At 33.7% G+C, this 24,077-nt stretch overlaps 1 protein-coding gene across 3 annotated transcripts in view; it reads right to left on the bottom strand.

Annotated features, from left to right (window-relative positions):
• The window catches only part of LOC131075861 (MADS-box transcription factor 23), a 165,863-nt gene extending 145,684 nt beyond the window's left edge, over positions 1-20,179 (bottom strand). Inside the window, exons 1-2 of one of the 3 annotated variants that reach the window (XM_058012796.2) lie at positions 19,641-20,179; positions 19,313-19,515 (exon numbers count right to left, since the gene is read on the bottom strand). In XM_058012796.2, the coding sequence (XP_057868779.2) occupies positions 19,313-19,494 (182 nt within the window). In that variant the 5' untranslated portion in view covers positions 19,495-19,515; positions 19,641-20,179. Of the gene's footprint in view, positions 1-19,312; positions 19,516-19,604 lie in introns of all 3 variants that reach the window. The other 2 variants (XM_058012788.2, XM_058012781.2) reach the window with 2 other exon arrangements.
• Positions 20,180-24,077: the final 3,898 nt, after the last annotated feature.

Below are 24,077 nucleotides of genomic sequence, written 5' to 3' on the forward strand. Positions count from 1 at the left end.
TTAAGGCATTAACAGCATAGCAGATATCTTGCCTTGTATTTACTAGATACATCAGGGACCCAATCATCTGCCTATATTGAGTGGGGTCAGTAGGTCTTGATTCTGCTGCTGCTTCTTTAAGTTTATGGAAGTTGGTTTCCATAGGAGAGGTCATGGGTCTGCAGTTTAGCATTCTAAATCTTGTCAATATGTCCAAGGTGTACTTCCCTTGGTTCAGTACAATATTATCAGAATTCTGCCATACTTCCAATCCTAGGAAGTAATGAAGAAGCCCCAAGTCTTTCATATCAAATTTTGTGGATAGATCTTTCTTGCATTGATCTATTAGGTGATTATCTCCTGTAATTAATAAGTCATCAACATATAAAATTAATATTAACATATCACCTTTATTTCTTTTGAGGTAGAGATTAGGATCTGCATCATTCTTAGAGAAACCCAGCTTTGAGAGGTAGGTGTCAATTCTTTCATACCAAACTCTGGGAGCCTGTTTGAGCCCATAAAGAGCTTTCTTGAGTCTACACACATGAGACTTTGCATCATGAATTTCAAACCCTTCAGGTTGCTCTAAGTAGACTTCTTCCATGATCTCGCCATTTAGGAATGTTGTCTTAACATCCATCTGATGTACCTTCCACCCCTTTGCTGCTGCAATGGCTAGGACAGCTCTTACTGATGTGTACCTAGCAACAGGTGCTAATGTTTCTTCGTAATCTATTCCTTCCTTCTGTGAGAACCCTCTAGCTACAAATCTGGCCTTGTGTTTTTCAATACTGCCATCTGCAGCATGCTTGATTTTAAACAACCATTTAGAAGACACGATAGACTTCTTGGTTGGCCTAGGAACGATCTCCCAAACATCATTCTTCATAATGGACTGATATTCTTCAGTCATGGCATCTATCCATACTTTATGTTTGAGTGCATCTGAAACATTGTTAGGTTCAGCTTTAGAGAGATCATTCATAAGTGCAACATAGTTGATGAATTTATTAGGCCTCTTGCTTTCCCTGAAGGTTCCTGAAGGAGCAGCGAACTTCTAAGCTTCTGCTATAGTTTTGGTGGCCCATAGTGGTCTTTTCTTGTGATTATCTATAGGTGGGTTTTGTGTTTCACTTATAGTTTCCTCAAGATACTCCCTCTGAAGCTCAAGAGTAGGTTCTTCTTCTAGGTTAGAAGTAGGATTATGAATTTTAGGTTCTATTGTATTTTGTGCCCTTTTGAAGGCTAAATCTTCTTCGAAGATTACATCCCTACTGAGTTCAATATTTCTCTGTCCTTGTACATAGATTCTGTAGGCTTTAGAAGTTTCACTGTATCCTATAAGTATTCCCCTTTTTCCAGAGGGTTCTAGTTTTAGTCTTTTCTCTTTAGGTACATGAATATAGACCGGACACCCAAATATCATAAGATGGCTGATATCTGGTTTTGTTTTGGTAAAGACTTCCTCAGGAGTTTTATCTTCAAGGTGTGAATGAGGACATCTATTTTGTATGTACACAGCAGTGTTGGTTGCTTCTGCCCAAAGGTTCAAGTTTAGATTTTGATCTAGTATCATGGCTTTGGCATCTTCTACCATGGTCCTATTTTTCCTTTCAGCTACTCCATTTTGTTGTGGATTATAAGGTATTGATAACTCCCTCTTAATCCCAGAATTTTTACAAAAGTCTTTAAATAGTTCTGATGTGTATTCCCCCCCATTGTCAGTTCTTAAGGTTTTAATTTTGTTTTCAGAGAGATTTTCTGTTAATGTTTTAAACTCTTTGAACCTACTTAGGATCTCTTCTGATTCTTTACATTTCAGAAAGTAGATCCACGTCTTCCTAGAGTAGTCATCAACAAAAATTACATAGTACAAAAATCCCCCTAGCGAGGGTACGGACATAGGTCCACATACATCAGAATGAATTAACTCCAAAACTTTGCTAGTTTTCCTAGTACTATTCTGAAATGCATTTTTGGTATTTTTACCTAAGGCACACCCTTTGCAAGCCTTTGAATGATATTGCTTCAACTTAGGTAGACCTGTGACAAGGTTTCCCATGGTTGACAAAGCTCTATAATTCAGATGACCTAATCTCCTGTGCCATACTTCATTTGCATTAGTTGCTTCATGGATCAATGCTAGATTGGGCTCTGTACATAGCTCATACAAATAGCCTTGTCTTCGACCAATGACCTTAGCGTCTTTGATGGAGGATCTCTTTGGCCAAGCCAACACCTTGTTTTCCATGAAGGTCACTCTGTATCCTTGATCTTCTAGTGCTGATATGGAGATTAGATTTCTTTTGATGCCTGGAACATATAGTACTTCTTCAAGTCGTAGTGACATCCCTGACTTCAGTTTGATGGTGCAGGTTCCAATTCCTCTGACTGGATGTGAAGAATCGTCTCCGATGGTTACTTCCTCATCATCTTTCTCTATCATGGAGTCTAGTATTTCTCTAAAGCCGGTGATGTGTCTGGATGAACCACTGTCGATCACCCATGAGTTAGATTTGTTTGAAGTATGGCTTGTAAGTGCTGAGTGGAGGACATAGTTCTCGGAGTCATTTTCTTTTCTAGATTTCTTCACTTTTGCAAATGTGGCCTGCTTCCCTTTCTCCGGACAGTTTGCAACATAGTGTCCGAATTTGTCACACCTATAACATTGAACATGTGATAGGTCTTTCTTAGAAGTGTTCTTGCCTTGTTTGGCTTTTCTTTTCTTGAATTGTTTCTTTTTGTACCTTTTATTGATGTTTGTATTTAGGACTTGCAAGTCTTCAGCTATATTCTTCTATTTTATTCCTACTTTGTTCAATCGGGATTCTTCTTGTAGACAGTCATCTCTTAGTCTTTCAAACTTAGGATATTTGGACCTTGCACTGATGCCTTGGACGAATGTGCTCCATCCACTAGGCAACCCATCTAAAGCAATGAGTGTTAGTTCTTTGCCTCGGATCTCGTAGTCCAAAGTTGCAAGTTCATCTTTTAGAACTGATATCTGCATGAAGTAGGCGTTGATTGTCTCCCCTTTGTTCATGGTGATATGATTTATTTCTCGTTTTAGTGCTAGAGTACGACTTGCATTTGATATCTCAAATGTCTTTTCAAGTGCCTTGAACATTTTATAAGCCGTCTCCTGCTTTCTAATGATGGGCATTATATTATTTCTTACCCCATCCACTATTATTTTAATAGCCTTATCATTTCCCTCGATCCATGTGGATTTCTCGGTTTCATCTTCTGGTTGTGCACTTTCAGTTTGGACATATGAATCAACTTTGTTTTCTCTTAAAATCATTTTGATTCTAAACTTCCAAGCTGAAAAATCTTCGCTACCTCCGAGTCTATCTTCGAATCTGATAGCGTTGGCCATTATGGAAATGTGATGTAGTTTGTAACTTAGTCCTTGAATTTTATCAAAATTGAATAGCCTTAGGTTCGATTACCTTGGCTCTGATACCATGTAAAGTTATTTCAATTTCAATTAAAGAACAAGTTATGAACTATGTATGCTATAAATGTATATGAGGAATTATGTTGATGTCTGATAATTCTGATTTTATCTGCAGGTCTGAAAGAGAGAGATCATTTTTATGTTTTCTATGTCTCCTCCAAATGAATTCAATTGGTATATATATCATTTAGGCAACCGGTCAATTGGTGTATTGACCGGTCATGCCTTTTAGGCATGACCGATCAATGCACCCATTGATCGGTGCCTTTGTAATTATATCATTAACACAAGGCTGTTTATCGGTTCAAAACCTCGATAGCATATTGTAATATAATATAATGATTGATCAAGATAATGAATCGGTTCATGTAAACACCGATGATTCAAAATGCACGATGTATGTAATCCAACCGGTGCAGTTGTTAACCACTGTTAATTCCAAATGAAACAGTGTATGTATTAAGCCCGATGATTAAGCCCGATAACAGATGTGGATCAGTGCCAATAGTTATGCACCCGATAGCAAGTATGTATCGGCTAATAACCCGATAACTTATAGCATTTAATATGCTATCGGGTTAATACCCCGATAGCATATTAATGCCAATTAATAATTGACATTAATATGCTATCGGGTTGTTAGCCCGATAGCATAATGCTAAGCAATGTTTGTAAAATCCAATAATCATATGCAATATAAGTTTAGACATGAAGCATGTAAATAACAGAACAAGGTTAGAAATATCTTATCTTGCATAAGCTACCATGCATTAACAAAAGCTATTCCTAAACTTGACAATGTACATGATAGTACTTGTAAAGGTTGTGCTATGGGTAAAAATATTAAGAGTCCTTTTCATAGCACTGAAAGTAGGTCTAAGGAAATTCTAGATCTCGTACATTCAGATTTATGTGGTTCAATGTCAATTCCATCCCTAAGTGGATTTTTGTATTATGTAACTTTTATAGATGACTACTCTAGGAAGACTTGGATTTATTTCTTAAGGTCTAAAGAGTCTGATGAAGTCCTAGGTAGGTTTAAAGAGTTTAAAGCTCAAGTAGAAAATTTATTTGGAAAGAGAACTAAAGTTTGAAGGTCTGATAATGAAGGTGAGTACACCTTGGGTGGCTTTCGTGATTTTTGTATTGAGGCAAAGATCAAGAGGGAGTTTTGCATCCCTTACAACCCTCAATAAAATGGGGTTGTAGAAAGGAAGAACAGATCCATTGTTGAAGTTGCAAAAGCTATGATTCATGATCAAGACCTTCAAACGTTTCTATGTGCAGAAGCCTCTAGAACAGTTGTATATGTGCAGAACATATGTCCTCACCACATATTGCAAAATATGACTCCTGAAGAAGCTTTTTCAGGGATTCAGCCTGATATCAGCCACCTAAGAATCTTTGGTTGTCCTATGTATGTTCCTATTCCCAAGGACAAGAGGACCAAGTTGGAACCTTCTCGCAAGAGAGGGATATTTGTGGGCTACAGTGAAACATCCAAAGACTACCGTATTTACATTCCTAGTCAGAAGCAAATAAAACTAAGCAGGGATGTCACATTTGAGGAAGATATTACATTCAGAAAATCAAAGGGTTCTTGCATGGAGATTGATGATGAAAATCATGAGACTCCTCAAGACATGGATGTTGATCATGCTCCTGAGATTCAGAGGGAGTCTACAGAACCTGAAGAGAATGATGATCCAATTGAACCATTGTATCCTACTGATGGGCCTAGAGATATTGTTGAGGCTCGAAAGAGACCTCTTTAGCCAAGAAACACTATGTAAGAGGCAAAACAGTTTGTAGCTCCTAGAGGCACATTCAGAGAAAGTAAAAGACCACAGAGATTCTCTAGCTATGTTGCATTGATGTGTAATCTTATTGAGACTAAACCTTCCAGTGTTGAGAAAGCCTCAAACCAACAAGTTTGGAAAGATGCAATGGATGAAGAGTATCAATCCATTATCAAGAATTATGTGTAGGATATTGTTCCCAGACCTGAAGGGAAGTTTGTTGTATCTTCCAAATGGTTATACAAGATTAAGCATGCAGTTGATGGAAGCATTGAAAAGAACAAGGCTAGATTTGTGGCTCGTGGCTTCTCTCAGAAAGAGGGAAGAGACTATCAAGAAACATTTGCTCCTATTGCACGCTATACTTCCATCAGGACCATCATTGCCATTGCAGCAGCTAAGGGATAGAAGTTACATCAGATGGATGTGAAGATAGCTTTTCTCAATGGTGTGATTGAGGAAGAGGTCTACATCGAGCAACCTAAGGGGTTTGTGATTCATGGGAAAGAGTCTTATGTATGTAAATTGAAAAAGCTTTATATGGTCTGAAGCAGGCACCTCGTGCTTGGTATGAGAGAATTGACAGATACTTAGTGGGCTTGGGTTTTTGCAAGAATGATGCTGATCCAAATCTTTACTTCAAGGTATTCAATGGTGAAATGTTGATCTTGGTACTTTATGTTGATGACCTATTTGTCACTGGGGAAAATCACCTCATCCATAGATGCAAGAAGGAGTTGACTTCAGAATTCGACATGAAGAACTTAGGACTCATGCACTTCTTTCTAGGCTTGGAAGTATGGCTGAGGCCCAATGAGATTATCCTAAGTCAAGGCAAATACACCATTGATATCTTCAAGAGATTTGGAATGATAGACTGCAAATCTATGTCCACACCGATGGAAACTAACCTGAAGAAATTGATGGAAGCTGCAACTAGTTCAAATCTTGTGGATCCTACTATGTACAGACAGTTGATTGGATCCTTGATGTATCTTGTCAACACTAGACCAGATATTTGTTATGCAATGAGTGCACTGAGTCAGTTCATGTGTGAACCAAGACAGATACATCTAGTTGCAGCCAAGCATATCTTGAGATACTTGCGTGGCACAATTGGATATGGCTTGAAATACTCTTCTAGTGTGGACTTGAATTTAGAAGGCTATTTTGATTCCGATTGGGTAGGGAGTGTTACTTATCGGAAGAGCAACTCTAGTTGTTGCTTCAGTTTGGGATCTGCTATGATTTCCTGGTGTAGCAGGAAGCAGCCTTAAGTGGCATTGAGCACCGCAAAGGCAGAATACATTGCAGCATGTGTAGCAACTCATGAAGCAGTGTGGCTTCGAAAGCTCCTTCCAAGATTGTTTGGACAATCATTGGAACCTACTACCATTCATTGTGATAACCAAAGTTGTGCGAAGCTTTTAGTCAATCCAGTGTTTCATGACAGAACAAAACATGTTGAGATTCAGTACCACTATATCAGAGATATGGTACAGAGGAATGTTGTTCAGTTGAGATCTAAGTTACCGGTTCTCCTAAAAATGCACCAGGTCCAGGTCCTGGTTCGTGCCCGGTCCTGGTTCGGCCCGGGTTCAACCTAGGTTCGACCTGACTCCGTCCCAGGTGGTCGGGTTCCCTATGGGTCCTAGAACCCGGCCACCTGGGAAGGACCCGGGTGGAACCCAACTCGAACCCAAAAGGACCCGCGTGAACCCATGCCCGTGGGTTCCCAAAAACAGGGCCCACGGGTCAAAAAAACAATTAAAAACAATAAAAAGAGACTTTTTAAAATAGTTTATTAATAATAAAACCCCAATTCGCCCCTTTATGACTTTTTAAAACAGACTTGAAACTTGAAAATTATCTTTTTTGCAAATTATGAATATGATATTAGACTTTAGTTATTAGTTTACTAATTACATTTGCAATATATGAATATTTATTGGCAATGGCAATTATGGATTTATCATTTATCATTTATCATTTATGTATGGATAGATGGATAGTCACATTGTACAATTTTATTTTTGTATGGATTATATATATTGAACATATATATATATATATATATATATATATATATATATATATATATATATATATATATATATATATATATATATATATATCTGTGTGTGTGTGTGTGTTTGTACGGACGAACCCGTACCCATACCCAAGAAGAAAAAAATTACCGAATCCGAACCCGAACCGGTAACTTAGGTTGAGATACATTTGTACTGAGGAGAAAACGACTGACATTCTCACCAAGCCTCTTGCCAAAGTGATGTTTGTGCATTTTCGAGACAAGCTTGGAGTAGTGGAGAATGAAGCCCTTGTTGAGAGGGAGTCTCAGCATCAGTGATTACTTGATATGTATTATAATGCATTCTTCTCTGTGAGAGAGAAGTTTGAGGTGCAAGCCCTTGTTAATGCATTATTCTCTGTAAGAGAAGTTTGAGGTGTAAGCCCTTGTCCCACCCTCTGCGAGTAGGCATAGTGGATCCACCCTCTGCGAGTAGGTATGGTGGATGTCATGTGAGAGACTCCATGACTTGGCACTTGTGTTTATTCACCCTCTGGGAGTAGCCATGGTGAACATCATCATGTTGAGTGACTTCGTGATGAGCACTTGTGTTCTTTTGCATTTCCATTCATGGGAGTAGCCATGATGGACCCACCCTTTGGGAGTAGCCATGGTGATTTTGCTCATTTGTATTTTAATTCATCGGTGTAGCCATGATGGACCCGCCCTCTAGGAGTAGCCATGGTGAATGTCACTATGTGACTCGGATATCGAGAAGGATTCCTGCCTAGCCAAGAGGAAGTGTTGATGTATAGCTTCGGTCAAATCCTTCAGGGCCGACTTAGCCAATAAAAGTGTGAATGGCCTATCGGCCATACACATTTAATATAGTTTGATTCCTTCGTTATTGTCCTTCATATTGAAACGACTTGTTAATAAAACATAACTAATAATAATCTGCCACCTTGGAAGTCGTGATCCTTGTCATGAAACGTGTTATTGGAAAAGGCATGTTGATTAATATTATAGTCGACTTATGGAAAAGTCATGTTGATTGAAACCTCTCATGATCGGGTATATGAATGAGTTGTATCTCTTTCAAAGGCATCGAATTATTCATCACTGCAGTTTGAATCTTCTGTACCTTCAGCGATTCATATCCTAACAGATCGTGTATATCTCCAGCAAGTCTACCTTCAGCAATTCGTTGATAATCATCTACGGGATATTGGAAAACACATACTCCAGCGAATTGTCTATTGTATTCAGCATATCAAGTCTCTTAGTCAACAAGTTGTAATGTTCATTATATTGATCGATTCTAGAGTGAATCTCCTCATTGTAAAGCTTCAAAGTGTGAAGCATTTGTAAGACATTGTTGCTAATACGTTAGAGATTAATTGTTGGGTTTTTACCTTCAAGAGGAAGGTTTTCCTAGGGTAAATTCTGTGCATTTGTGTGTGAACCATTACTATCTAATCTGATCATTAAATTTAACAATGATAAGACAATGTCAATCATGAAAAACACTTGCATGTAGATTTTTGTAGCTTGTTGCTCCATAATGCTCGAGTATGAAGATATTCGATCATAACGCTTGTTCTAGGATGTGATCTCAATAATTCTCAATTTTGCAAGATCAAAATAAATTAGGAAAGATGCCTTTATATAGGGATCATAAGGTATTTCCTATTTTAGGCTGACTTCCAACAGTCATTAAAATATCAGGATCAAATGAAAAATGGCATGAATCAACACTCCAACACATTTGATTTTGGGCCTGTTTCAAGGGAACTGTGGAGTTAGGCACTATTGTTTACCCAACATTGGGTAAAATAAAAGCAGATGCAGAGTGCAGTCCCAAGAGATAGGATCTTGTCACCAAATAAGCACATGACGACAATTTGGTAGTGACAAGACCTAAAATAGGTTTGAAAATGCACTGTGAGAGGGCACACTAAAGCAAGGGTCCAAAAAGGAGAGTGAAGTTAGAAAGGGTTACAATTTATGACACTACAAAGACGATGTCCGCTAACGATCATTTAGTTGTTAAATTTAAGATAGTCGTGTGAAAGATGCTAAAAAATTTCTATCACCAAACTAGGAAATATTATATATGAAAACAGGGGGGTTTTGGGTCTTTTGGACTTAATGGAAGGGTTTGCTTGGGTCAAAAAGGGTTTAATAAAAATACATTCACCAAATTTGAGTTTCAAACTCTAACTTCAAAACCTTGTAGATCTAACCTCACATGTCGAATTTAAACAAAATAAAGAGTAAAATTGACTTTCTAGAATATGTTGAATCCAATAGTAAACTCAAATTTGCACCAATGTGCTCCAAAATAAACCTAAAGTACAAATCCACAAAAAAAAACCCATACATTATATTTCTATGATTATTTGTTCTAATTCTCCAGGCCATCATAAGGTGCAAGAGAAGATCATAGTCAATTTTCAAGATCGACCAATATTTACAGCCTAGCAATAGCTCAAGCACAAAATCCCTCTCAAATATGAGAAGAGGATTTGCAAATTTAAAGCTTTCATGATACCATGTTCGAGTCAATCAAGAACTCAAGCTCCCAAGATCTCTTGCAAAAATCAAAATCACTTTCTACAAGAGAAAGAGCAACAGCATAAATTTTTAATAATGGATGCAAATATATTAAATCAATATGATCAATGAATTTCCCCATGTAATATAAATGTACATATGAAACCTTGTATATATAGGAAAGGTTGAGAGATATAATTAATTAGGATGATGAGAAGTGTCTGAATCCTATGCCATGCAACAAATAGGGGATAAGATCACATGTCTACAAAAGAATTCTAGGAAAATTTCCAGCTCACTAAATAAACTTAACATGTAAATATGTGTAAAAAAATACTAACTAAGAACTAGTTAGATAATGTACCTTGTTCACACTAGAAAAAAGAAAATAAATAGAAAACACCCTAATTCACACCAACAACTATTAGCAAACATTAGATAAAATTTCTGACTCATTCTTTATTAAATTAAGAGTAGACTAAGTCCTACCCCATTTTTATTATTTATTATATTCTTGGTCTAAATTTGAAGAAAGCTCGAATATGAGATATGTTGAGCGAATATGCTTATGTGGATTTCAAGTTGCACGGGTGTCAGTATGGTTAAGAGGATTCACCTAAAGGGGTTCATATTTGTGTCACATGATTAATTGCATCTACAATCTTGTTTTCATTTGTTTAATGGAGATCTATACGTCTCTCCATTGTAGGTAAATATATTTGGAAGCTTAATGATAAATATTTGAGGTTCTCATATACCCTAGCAAAGCTTACGAGGATCTTGTGTTGTTTTTATTTCTCTTTAATTATGTAGGGGAGCTACCAACTCGTAATAATTATCCCATTATTGCCTATCGCATAATCATGAGTTCAGCCTCTTACATCTAGATCTTGTATGCTTTCTCTACGATTGGAGGACATGCAGTTTTGAGTGTCAACAATTCCTATAACTATAGGACACCACAGATAGATGTTGCATGGCGTGAATAGCGAGCAAATATGTAATTAATGGTTCAAGAAGTGCATGTATGTAAATTGTTGCATGTATATATACCATCTACATTGTTTGGCGAGTGTATAATTCTTTTCGTTGCTTATCTCATGTTCTCATGTAGCTGTTTAAGTCCATTTTCTGCTTGATTTTAAACAGTTGGAGCGTTCCCATGCAAATTTAAAATTGTTGGGAAAGGATAATTTAGAATCTTTTGCTATTTTAGTGGAGCAACTACTATTTAGGAATTGAAAATAAGCTGTGGGAAAAAAGGGGGGGCTGGAAATAAAGATACTCATGGGGCCACCAGCTCCACAAATATTTCCAAAGGCAAAAATCTATGCGATTATTTAGGCTTTTTCTTACCTGCTGCTTAAATATTAGTTTCACCTACTTCCTTGACTAGTTAACTATTAGTTTTTTGACATATTAATACGTTTAATATGTGTGAATACAAAGAGTGCACCATGGTAAAAGAATAGTTTATTCATGTAAAACGAATCAAACACTTTCTGTTTATTTTGATTTATTTTTAAATATCATTGATTTTATATATATATATATAAAATTTAAATTGATTATCATTTAATTTGAATAAGAAATATTTATATTTTAAAAATTAATTATATTATTATTTTATATATAATTATATTAATATATATAATATTAAATTTTAAAATATAAATATAGGACAATCTTTTGAAATTCCGTTTTTCGTTACGTTTCCGTTCAAGTTTCTCATTTCTGGTTCCGCAGCCAGCCTAACCCACCTTAAAAAGGGTTTAAGTTCTTTGACTAAGAATTTAGATTTTCCTCTAATTGAATTGGCTTAGTAAGCCAATCCTTTAATCTTTAAGATCCCAATATTTCTCTATCGAATGAAGACACATTTCTAAAAGTCATCTAGGTTATTTATAGTTAATAATTTTTGCTAACGCTATCCCTTTTATACCAGTACTCAATTTATGATTTTCTGTGTTGTTCATGGTTCTCTAAGCCTACAACGATCCTGGAATCCTAATTTATGAAATAATGATATAGTTATAAGGTTATACTGATGGATTTCAATCTCAACATTGTGTTTCGGTTCGAAATGAATACCTTTCATTTCTAACGTCACTAGATTACCTGGTCAAAAACAACTCAAGTAGCCATCGCGTAGATCTTTTGATTTACACGAGTAGGTGTATTTTCTTCACTAGCACCCCGCAATTTATTTTGATCTTATATTTATGGTTTGTGTTTGTTTGAAAGATATTTCTACAATTTTACTTCTCTATGAAAAAGTGGCACTTCCACAATCTTATGTTCTTAGATGTCCATAGCTATACTTTTTATAGTAAACTTAAAATTGAAGGGTCTTTTAGCATTTTTATTTTTTTAACAATATCTTGGAAGGATAACTAATATTTGCACTCCCAATAGAAGTAGTTGCTTCACCATATCTACTTTTATATTTGGATCATGTTCATAATCAGATTCAACTTTTATTCTACTTCACTGTCTTGTGTATTAACCTCATCCTCTCTCTGAGAACTCATACTCATAGTCATGCTACAAGAAACATAATTAAATTTATAATTTAATAATTAAAATTCAAACCATGCATAATACAAGAGACTGAAACATAAGGATTTTCTTTTTCTTTTTCTTTTTCATACTTTAGATCACAAAAAGCATAGAAGCAAATGTCACAAAAATAGAAATTATTGTTGTTAGCCTTTGTCAAACAAGAATTTCACTTTTATTCTTCTTATTTCAAGTTGCACCAAATACAAAAGCAAAGGATATACAAAAATTAAAATCCTAATTTGAAAAAATTTAAACATCTAAATAATAATATATTGTTGTTATAAAATAAAAAAATAAAGTAAATAAACATTATCAATTGTAAAACTAAAATAATAAAATTAAATAAAGTGTGGTTGAGTACTTAGACTGAGTCATTGGGTTATTCATGATATAAAATAATAATAATAATAATAAAATAATAAAATTAAATTAAAATTTATAATAATGTAAATTGTAAAATCCTGAATTAATAACTAAATTTTTCATTTGTAGTTAATAACTACTAATTAATTACTAAATTGAATAATTAAAAAATTACAAGTCATGAAGGAAGCCTATCTTAAGGCTTGAATAATACTTTGAAGATTCCTTTAATGCAAAGGGCGATTGATGTTGGCTTGGGGCCCTAGCTTGATGGACAAGAGTTTTCAATGGTAGGCATGAGGTCACTAGGTCCAATGGCCCCCCAGCCTACGTGGTACCAAATTGATGTCAGTATTCTCAATCGTTATAATCTTATTTGTAATTTTCCTCTCTTGCAACCTATTTTTGAAACATTGGAGTGAATTGAAATGAAGCTTAAACACCTGTTTGTAAGTTTTTATTGTGTAGGCTTAGAGGGGAGCCATAAGCTATTAGGTTAGGTCTTGTGGCATACATTTTTGTTTTAAATAATAATAATTTTAGTAAATAAACTTTTGTATCTGTCCATTAGAAGGATCGACTAAAAGATTCCAATATGTTTGGGAGACTCATGGGAGTCTCCAAAAACTCACTAAATCCCCTAAAAGTCCCCAAAAATGACCCTCCTTGAGGCTAATGTCATATAAATGTCACCACATCTTGGGCAACGATGGTGGGATGACAAGGGGATGCCCCCTCCAAGTCCCTAAATACTAAGGACATCCCCATCCTAAAAACATAAGAATTTTGAGGGTATACATTCCTATAGAACATTGATATAACTTGATATTTATACTAATAAATATCATACATCGCAATAAAAATTTATGTTAATTACAATTGATTGATTATAAATAATTAACTATTAAAATTTTGACATTTAAATATTAAGATCTAAATTATTATGATAAACATATAAATAAATCCATTATATTATATATAGTAATTTTTTATAAACTAATAGTCAAATAATTTAAAAAATCTTTTATATTCATTTAATAAATTAACATATATTTATTTTCATATTAAAATATTTGAAATGTGAATCAATATATTTTAAATATTCATTTTCTTATTAATTATTTTATTTTTTAAACATTTTTTATTTCTTAATTCAAATGCCTTCTTCATTAGAATTATGAAAGAAGAGGCTTGATAGCTTTTAAATATAAGCAAATTCAAGGTGGGACATGCCTAAAAACCAAGTCTAAGAATACGACATATTTGTCTCTTAACTTTTCTTCTATTTTTCATATTTGACCTTAACTTTTTTAAAATTATAAATATTTTCAATAATCAATAGCTTTTAAATATAAGCAAATTAAAGATGGGACATACCTAAAAAACAAATTCAAAAATACGACATACTTGTCTCTTAACTTTTCTTCTAATTTTTGTATTTGATCTTAACTTTTTTTATATTATAAATATTTTCAATAACATTTTAGAAGTTTTATACTTGCCTCTCAAAAACCAACAAAAGTTTAAAGTAGATGACATATCAACATACTTCTTCTGATTTTATCTAGGACTTTTTTTATAATATAAATATTTTCAATAGAACTATAATAGACTGGACATAGTTTCTTCTGCCTTTGATTATATTATGGGTATTTCTTTGTCATTTTTTCTTATACTACAAATACTTCTAACCAAAAAAAAATAGGAATGACTAGTTTCTTCTATAATTATTTATATTGTAAAGACTTATAACAAAAGTTCAACAATTTTAAAGTACCAAAATATTGGTTCCACATTTTTTCATCAAAACAAATTGAGTGAAGTTACTAAATCATAATAAAAAAATTAACTTTAAAGTGATGGGTTAAGTTAGATATAAGCGCATTATAATGAGATAATATAAGATTAAAGTCATCACTCTCAAAGATTGCTATGGTAACAAGTGTTTGTACAATTTAAATAATAGTTGTAAGGATTAAAGTTATACCAATATTAAAGATTATTAAACATACAAATAACTTAAAAAAATATAAATTATTGATAAATATATAAACAAAATATAATAATTTAAAGAGAAGCCAAAGCACTTACAATAAATTCAAAAGGATTTATAAGAATAATTTAATGTCATTCTTAGAAGAATTAAGAACAAATATCATTTTTATAAGTATAAAAAACAAATATTTAGTAAGCTTATAAACAATTTCAAAAACAATAATAACTAAACATTATATTAAACAAAATTGCAAAGATTCATATTCTAAAAAAATAAGTATCAATAATTATACAAAAATATAATATTTTAGTAAATGCATATATATGGATAAATACTAAATACAATTAAATTAAAATTATTAAAGTTAAGTTTACATAGTTTTTAAAAATTGTTAAAATATAAATATAAATTTTTAGCAAGGATACAAACTATTCAAACATAATGTTAGTTTTTTTAAGATGACAACTCAAGTATAATTTTCAAAATCATTCAACATATAAATAAACTAGTAATTGCACCTTGGTGTGCAATAGGTACGCCAAAGAGGTTCAAAAGTTCAATTGAGAAATAAGTGGTCTATTTTTTGCATATATGTGTAGAAGTGGTCACTTCAAATAAACTATGCATTCACCCACAAGGATCCAAACATAAATTCAATAAAACCTTTGAATCAAGAAGATAATCATGCTTGCCAACAATCTCATATTATGTTTGTAATAGGGAGAGATTAAGAGAGGCCTGTGAAGGGAGAGATAAACATTGAGAGAATGTAGAGTTGGAGAGAGAGAGAGAGAGAGAGAGAGAGAGAGAGAGATGAAAGTTAAGAAAAATAAATATAAAGGTATAGAAAGAGGGAGAGGGGGAGAAAGGGAGAGAGATGGATGGATAGAGGGAGGGAAACATGTCTATAGATAGGGAGGGGGAGAGGAAGATAGAGAGAGAAGATAAAGGGAGAGAAAAAGAGGGAGATAAATAGATACAAAGATAGAAAGATATGGTTGTAGGAGAGATAAAGTTAGACAGTAAAGACGGAGAGATGGAGATGAAGAGTTATAGAAATATAGAGGAAGATGGAGAAGGATCTAGATAAAGCGAGATATAAATGGTGAGATAGAGTGATAGAGAGAGAGATATATAAGAAGATATAGATATCAAAGGAGAGGGAGAGGGAGAGACAAAAAATAGAGAGAGATAGACAATAAAAGAGAAATAGAGATCAATAAACCGAGATTAAGAGAGGGAGAGATAAATATGGGGATATAGAGAGAGGGTGAGAGAAAGGAGAGAGATATTTTAGAAGACAGAGAGAGAGGGGGGGCAAGGAAAGATATCTCAATATATATAGTCAAAGGGGGAGAAAGAGGGATATAAATAGAGGGTGATATAAAGAAATAGAAAGCAATTGAAAAAGAGATAGAGAGATATGAAGATAGACGTAGATAAGTATATAGAGAGAGAAGGGAGAGATCAATAGAGAGCAAGATAGAGATGGAGAGGGCGAGGGTGAGGGTGAGGTAAAGAGAGAGAGAGCTCTTTATATCTCTATCTCCCTCTTTGTCGAGCTATGTTTCTTACTATCTCTAGTTTTTGTATTATACTATATATTTTTAATATAAATATTGAGAGAGGTGGAGGGAGCGAAAGGTAGATGGAGAGAGAAAGAGATAGAGAGATAAAGATTAAGTAAAATGAAGAGAGAATAGGACATTCGAAGACAAAGGGAGGGAGAGACCTAGAGAGGGACAAATAAATAAAGGGAGGAAAGGGGAAGGGAGAGGGGGAAAGAGAGATATATAGAGAAGGAATGATAAAGAGGTGGATGAAGAGCGAACAATAGAGAGAGATATTGATAAACATAGGTGAAGAGAGAAAGAGAGATAAATCAAAAGAGAGAGATGAGAATAAAAGATAGAGAGGTAGAGAGATAGAGAAAAGATAGAGAGATAAAGAGAAACATAAAAGTTGAAACAAAGAAATATGAAGATACAAAGATATAGATAGAAAGAAGAGAAAAAAAATAGAGGAAGAGAGAAAGAGAACGAAAGAGATAAGATGAGGGGGAGAGAGATGAAGTGAGAAAGAGATATAATAAGAGAGGGATATACAGGGGAAGGAAGAAAGAGAGGGCCAAAGTTAGACAAAAGAAGAGAGAGGAAAACCATAAAGAGGAAGAGAGGTAGAGGGGAAGAAAGAAGTGGAGAAAGATATTGACGTGGAGAGAGACGCAGAAATAAAGAGAGATAGAAATGGAAAGATTATTTTTTAAATCAATTATTGATAATTGAGAAGAATGCAAAATATTAAAAATATAATTGTCACATATATTTTAGTTTTTTAATGTTAGTTGTTATTTTAGCGACCTATCAAAATTGGAATGGGAGGGAAGGAAAGAAAGTTGAAAAGGGAATATGAGATAGAGAGAGGGGGGGGGGGGGGTAGGGGAGCGGGGGTGTGGGGGCAAAGAGGTGGAAAATAAAGATAAATGGAGAGAGAGAAAAGAAATATAAAGAGGGGTAGAGAGATAGAGAGGGACGAGGAGAGACAAACAAGAAGAGATATAGATATAATAAATATATAAAAACATAAACAATAAGGGCTAAGAAATAAATCTTAACAATAGACAAAACTATGTTTCACATATTAAAATAGTTCCTTGAATGAAGAGAAAATTAAAGATAAAATGGGAGAGTATGCAAATCTCACCATTACAAAAATACAATTATGTATAACAATTATCGTTCTCCTCCATTTTATTTGTCGTGTTTCTTTTTTTTTTTAGATGAAAGCATTCCCCTATGAGAGCAAGCAAGCTATTTGGGAGATCAACAAATCAAAATTGAGAAGAACGATTGAAGATGAGGGAGCATTTAGCAAGTGGATAATTAATGTTTTTCATAAAAATTAATTGGACAACGTGGATGGTGCATATAATATGTTAATTTGGCAAAGTGGCTGGAATAAAGTTTGTAGCCTATCCTCGCACAGGTGGTTTCGATATGTGGATGTATGAACACATTGAACATTCTTCACTTGTTGTTGTTGTTGTTCTTATTATTATTATTATTATTATTATTATTATTATTATTAATGATGCATTTCTATTTCTCAAGAACAAAGACTCTTTAAAAGTTGTTTAAATGTACTCATTATTTAATGCTAATTTTGTTGTCACATCATGTTTAAAACTCGCGTCAAAGTTTACTAGTAAAAGATTTCAAACGAAATTAAAATGCAAGGAAGTTCATGAAGGGTGGGTGTCAATTTGTGGCTAGAAAATCAAGGACAAACGATCTAGGGGAAAGGAGCCAATAGTGGACATAGGACCAATAACCGTCATCTTTTTGTCAACCTCGCCCCCCATTAGTAGACATAGTACAGGAGCAAAGAAAAATGGTAATGGAAGGTCCATTAATATATATCACATGTACCAATAGTGGATAATTTTTTAGCTTTTTTTTCCATAATTAGCCTATTACTGAGGCATTTGTGCACCACTACTGGGATATTTGTGCATAACTACTAGGGCATTTGTCCACTACTACTGGCTATTTTGATTTATAGATACTATTGGCGCAAAGGTGATTATGTATTGGACCACACTTTGAAATGACCACTTTTTTTACCTTTGTGCACATAACAAATTCCACAGTGTGCATCATTACTACCCACAAGCCAAAACAATAGCTTTAAGCAGTTAAGTAACATACGGAGGAAAAAAAAAAAAATCGTCGAAATCAGATGTACTGTTTAGGAACTTAAGATGCGTGAAGTTAGCTATGTCCACTACTAGCTCCTTTCCCCTAATGGTCAATATTAGTTAACTCGTCTTGCATATTGTATCAATTACTTTGAGCCATTAATGTAAGAAAATAGGTTGATCAACTTCATATAAGAAACACCTTCGGCATAAAAATTAATAATTTAAAAATTTAGTTACAATCAAAAAATATAAATACTAAAGCAATTTAAAGTTTAACCAAAAATTATAAATCTAAATTTGAATCACTTTTAAATAATTTAGAAAATACTGTATTTAATATTGCACACCAAAACTTTCTATTTTAAGTCTAGAAAAATCATTTGCATTGTACATCTATTAATGTATGTAATTTTTTGTAAAGGTTGTTTTATCATGCATTTATTATTTTTTAAGAGTAAGGGAAAGTAGTGACTAGTTGAGCATGTCTCAATAGTTGTGATAGCATTTGTTGATTTAATGTCAAACATTTTTAATAATATAGCACTAATAGTTGCTGCTTAAAAGTCGTTAGTGTTGTTGATCATGATTGAATGAAATCTAGAAAGCAACCATTCATATGATGCTACATCACCACACTATTAAAATATAATGACTTAAAACTTTTAGGATCTCTTTTTGTACACCTCAACAAAAGAACATATTGATATGATATCATATTTGATGACATAATAATTAAAATTTTCAAAAAAAATTGAAAAGAAAAAGAGTACACTAATACGAAAAGAAAACAAATAAATATATATATATATATATATATATATATATATATATATTAAAAAAAAAAAAACAGGCACCAGAAAGATACCCGGCATTGGAGTACTCGAAGAGCTTCCCCGTTGCAGAAAAAACAATAAGCCCGACATCCGCGTCGCACAGAACAGAAAGCTCCTGCGCTTTTTTCATCAAACCACTCCTCCGCTTAGAGAAAGTGACATGCCTGGCCGTAGCTTTCTCTATTCTCTTCAGGACAACTCTTTCTCTACCCATCTGAAATCTCAAAAGCTTAATCTGCAAAGAGCTTTAGAAATTACACAAAAACTTACAGAAAACGGCTAACTTAACGAAATCCTTAGTGAAATGCTAAAAAATATAAGTACCGGTGACTGACCCGTGCTCTGGTTATGATCTCAAACCTCTAAAATCCAGCCTTATATGGGAAGTAGATAGGTAGGTTTTCTCTCTTTCGCAGAGTTGTACGCACTAGAGATACAATTCCAGACTTGTCAAAGTTGCCCCAATTTCCTTTCGGAAATGTTGCACGGAACGGGGAACAATATGCAATCCGGGCTTTATAGAACGCACTCCAAGCTCTCCGGATTGAATCTGCACCTTTCACGTTGGGAAATCCTTGCATTCCATTAATGGACTAGAAGAAGACGATATGCGAGGGAGGCTTTATCTGTTAATGGTCACACTCAGTGTACCCTAAAAAAAAAATTCAGTAATGGCCGAGAAGAAGAGAAGACAAGTCCCAGGCACTATACCCTAAAAATAGAATTCCATTTATGCGATCCATGAACTCTCTTTTTAAGCCCTCGCGCTATAATTACTCTGTTTCTTTGCACAGAGTTGCTGTAATTAAGCACGATTGATTTCAAATCTCTTATAAGGCACGGTCGACACCTTTAATGGACGCAAAACCCAAAAATAACATGCGTCACTTTTTTTGTGGTCCCCCGAATTCATTCATTGTGTGTTGTTGGTGAAGTGATGTGAGCAGGCGGCGCTTTTGGAAAAAGTTTACAATATAACATCTGGGTTTTGATTGATTTCTCTTTACTGACTTTTGTTAGAATTGTACCGTCCGGGCACCAACCCTTCTTTGTCCTAAGAGACATATAGATGCCACGTCAACACTTTCAAGGAAACCTTAATAATGGTAGTCTGGGTTGTCTTAAATATAAATATTTTATTTCTAAATTATTTTATTATGTACTATTTTATTTAAAAATTTAAATATTTGTTATTTTTTAATTTGTTGCTCACATATTATTATTAAGATTAATTTTTAATAATTTTATTTGTCATTCTTATATTAACTTTTTTAATTTACTCGATTTTTAATATGCAAGAAAAATTACATAAATATATGCAATTAGAAGGGTGCCAAAAAATGAGAGTGAAGTATTACCAACATTCAAACAACCCAAGACCATTACATAACCCAAGAACCTTAATACGAGTAACCCAAAACTCAAAACAGTAACAAACTATGTTGTCCATAACAACATAACAAGATCAGCCTTGAAATTCTATCCATTTACATAAGGACTGGAACAAAAAGCAATATCATCATGAAGGTGTATAATACTTCAAAGCTTGACAAAGGTTGTTCTCAACCTGCTATTTTGAGACTTGATCCTTGAGTTGCTGAAGCCGGTTCATAACTTTTCTATTTTTTCTTGCATAAAACCTGGATCTAAAAAAATAAGGAAGTCACCTAAAGAAATATGTTAAAGCCTTAGAATGCTAGTTGACTGGTGACAATTGTTAGAAAACATCGTTGCACGTCTATCTTTCTACAAATGCTTTAAGATAACTTGTCTAATTGAACTAGCAATCGTATGATTCTGCATATCACAGCCAAAAATAGCTTCTTCCTAATTAAGGCTGTAACAAAAAATAGTAGAGAAATATGTAAATACAACAGCTCGTTGCTTCTTAGCATATATACAATCCCAGAAGATATGTTTCAAACTTTCAGTACCTTGGCAAAAAGGACAATTGGCTAGTTGAACCATAATACATTTCAATTTATCTTCAATAGGTAGTTTGCAATGTAGTATTTTCTAAGCCAACACTTGAGAATCAAAGTCAACTTTAGATTTATGTATTTGAGCACTCAATTTGGTCCACGGCTTGCAACTAAATTTGCATTTCTATTTTTTATTCGATGAGCATTAAGAGGCCAGCTAGGAAGGATTTGAAAATATATCTTCTTGAGAGGAAAATAATTAAAATGGTTGTAGGATAGTCATCACCAATCCTTGAAAAAGTTGCAATCCCTTGGAGTGCATAGTTTCGTAGAAAGATCAATAGGTACCAATGGCTGAACAAAAATCAAAACGTGTTTATATCTATTACTCAACCCAAAATATTTCTTAATATTTGTCCACGATGCCCAATCAAACGAATTGAAGTCCCAAATATCTTTAAATTGATGAACCCCTTTTTTTGAAAAAGAAATAAGAATGCTTTGAAAAGTTGATGGCCAATGGTTGATCATGATAAGTGATAAGTTTATTCCACCAAATCGGTGCTAAAGAAAAACTAAAGCCATGTTGAAATAAAGAATCATTCCATTTAAGGGAAATGCAAACGTTTTGTCGAGTTGTCCATATAGATTTTAAAGGAAACGAGTCTCTAATTTTAAAGAAAGGAGACATGAGTATTTTGTCAAGCCAATTGACTATCTATTATCTTTTATGGATAGAAGCTATTATGATTTGATGATGGACTAAAATTTTCCAAGCTTCATCTCCATGAGCAACTCTAACGATCCATTTAGCAATACGACATAATCCTTAAGATCTACGATCTATAAGCCCAAGGCCAACTTTATATCTTGGTTGGATACAATCATTCCAAGAAAAGGCAATAAAACCAGCATTACCATCCAAATTATACCACAATAAAAATTGACTTATTTTGTTCAATTCTTCAAAACCATGTTTGGATGGCATCTAGCAGAAGGAATAAGAGACATGGGTAGTAATGAGGACATTATTAGCAACTTGAATCTTAGTAGCTAAGGATGAGAATTTGTTGCCCCAATTAAATAGTTTATTCTTACGTCTACTCAGAAACCAACCCCACATTTCAAAGAGAGAGGCCCCAACTCTAAAAGGAATATAAAGATATCTAGTTATCTCTCAATGACTGATTAATATCCACTCCTTAGGAATTCATTAAGGAATAGAAATAGATTGAGTCATCAAAAATCCAGTCTTTCTATGAGATATTTTAGAAGCAGAAACAAAACAATACAAATTCAAAATATCCAAGGTGTTGTTGACTTCTTCAGAATTTTCCAAAAACAATGTAAGTTATCATTAGCAAAGTGAGAACTAATCACCACCCGATTTTGGGGAATGGAGATGTCTTTAATAAGTTTTAGTTGATTAGCTTTTTGAAGAAGACAAGCTAGTCCATCAATAATAAGCACATATAAAAAGAGAGATAAAAGGCATCCTTGTCGAATAGAACGCTTTAACTCAAAGAAATTGGAGATAGTTTTATTTATAATTAGGTGTGCATTGGTATCCTTAAACAACAATTGAACATGTCTCTAAAAATTTGGTCCAAAACCGAACCATTGTAGCATTTTAAGAATGTTACTCCAACAAATATTGACATATGGTTTATCATAATCTAACTTGATTATCAAGGCATTTTGACCTATCTATTGTGCCTATTCAATAGTCTGCCAAGCCAACATTAATTTAACAAGTATATATCTCACTTTTATAAATCCTATTTGCTCAGGTCTCACAATGCATTGAATAACAGGTTCAATTAGAATAGCAGTATCTTTTGCAATGATTTTATAGGAGGTGTTAAATAGAGTAATAAGTCACCAACCATCAATAGTCTCCTAATTTTTCCCTTTACGAATAAGTTTGATATTTCTTTAATATTTGTCCAATTACCTTCCTCTTTAAATATATTTTCATAAAATTTGTAGAACAAATTAATAATTTCTGAGTTTTCTATGTGATATCCATTTTCATCCATTATAATAATAATTCTATCCTTTTTGTGTTTAAAATTCACATAGCTAAAAAACAATTTAGACCCCTTATTCCCTTCTTTAATCCATTGAAGCTTGGCTCTTGTTTTAGTACCCTACCCTTTGTAATGATCCAATTTATGTAGATGAGTTTCAATAACAATAATATGCTTTTGATATTTTTCATTATGTGAATCCGTAGTCAAAAAATTTCTAATATGCTCTAGCTATCCTTATAGAGAATTTTCTTTACGTATAAATTTCTAGGTTGTTCTCTTTTTGAAGGACCAAAGAAACACAACACATTGAGTTAAAGAAGCACTCCACCAAACAACCCATGATTGACTTTCTTGAGGTTTGGAAATAGAATTCCAAATTCCAACAAGATTAGAAACACATATTGTCGTCGTTTCCTAACAACGGTGAAAATGTGAGACGACCCCTACAATTTTTGTCTAAATTATAGTTTGCATACTCTAAGTTGCGTTTATCAAGGTTTAAGTCATATGTCTTGTGGCAAGTTCATTTTAGTTGTTTGTTCATCGAGTGTCTAGTTTAGAGTCTTCATCTTTATTGGTCTTTTGTTGATTGTTACGTCATGCCTTTGAATTTGATGCAAATCAAATCTTTGGGGTTCATTTGCAATTCATTTTACACTAACACCTGCAAATCAGTTTCTAAGAACCAAAGTGAAAGTTTTAGCTTGATCTTCCCCTTCTAGTCGAGTCATTAAGACTCGATTACAACTTCAAGTTGCATTTATTACTTGTGAGAGTTACAAACAAAATTGATTAATGACTCCTATCAACTTTTAAATGCAATTTGGATCATTGTGTTTTCA

Source organism: Cryptomeria japonica, chromosome 10 (genome assembly GCF_030272615.1).
Source record: "Cryptomeria japonica chromosome 10, Sugi_1.0, whole genome shotgun sequence".
NCBI classification, from domain to species: Eukaryota; Viridiplantae; Streptophyta; class Pinopsida; order Cupressales; family Cupressaceae; genus Cryptomeria; species Cryptomeria japonica.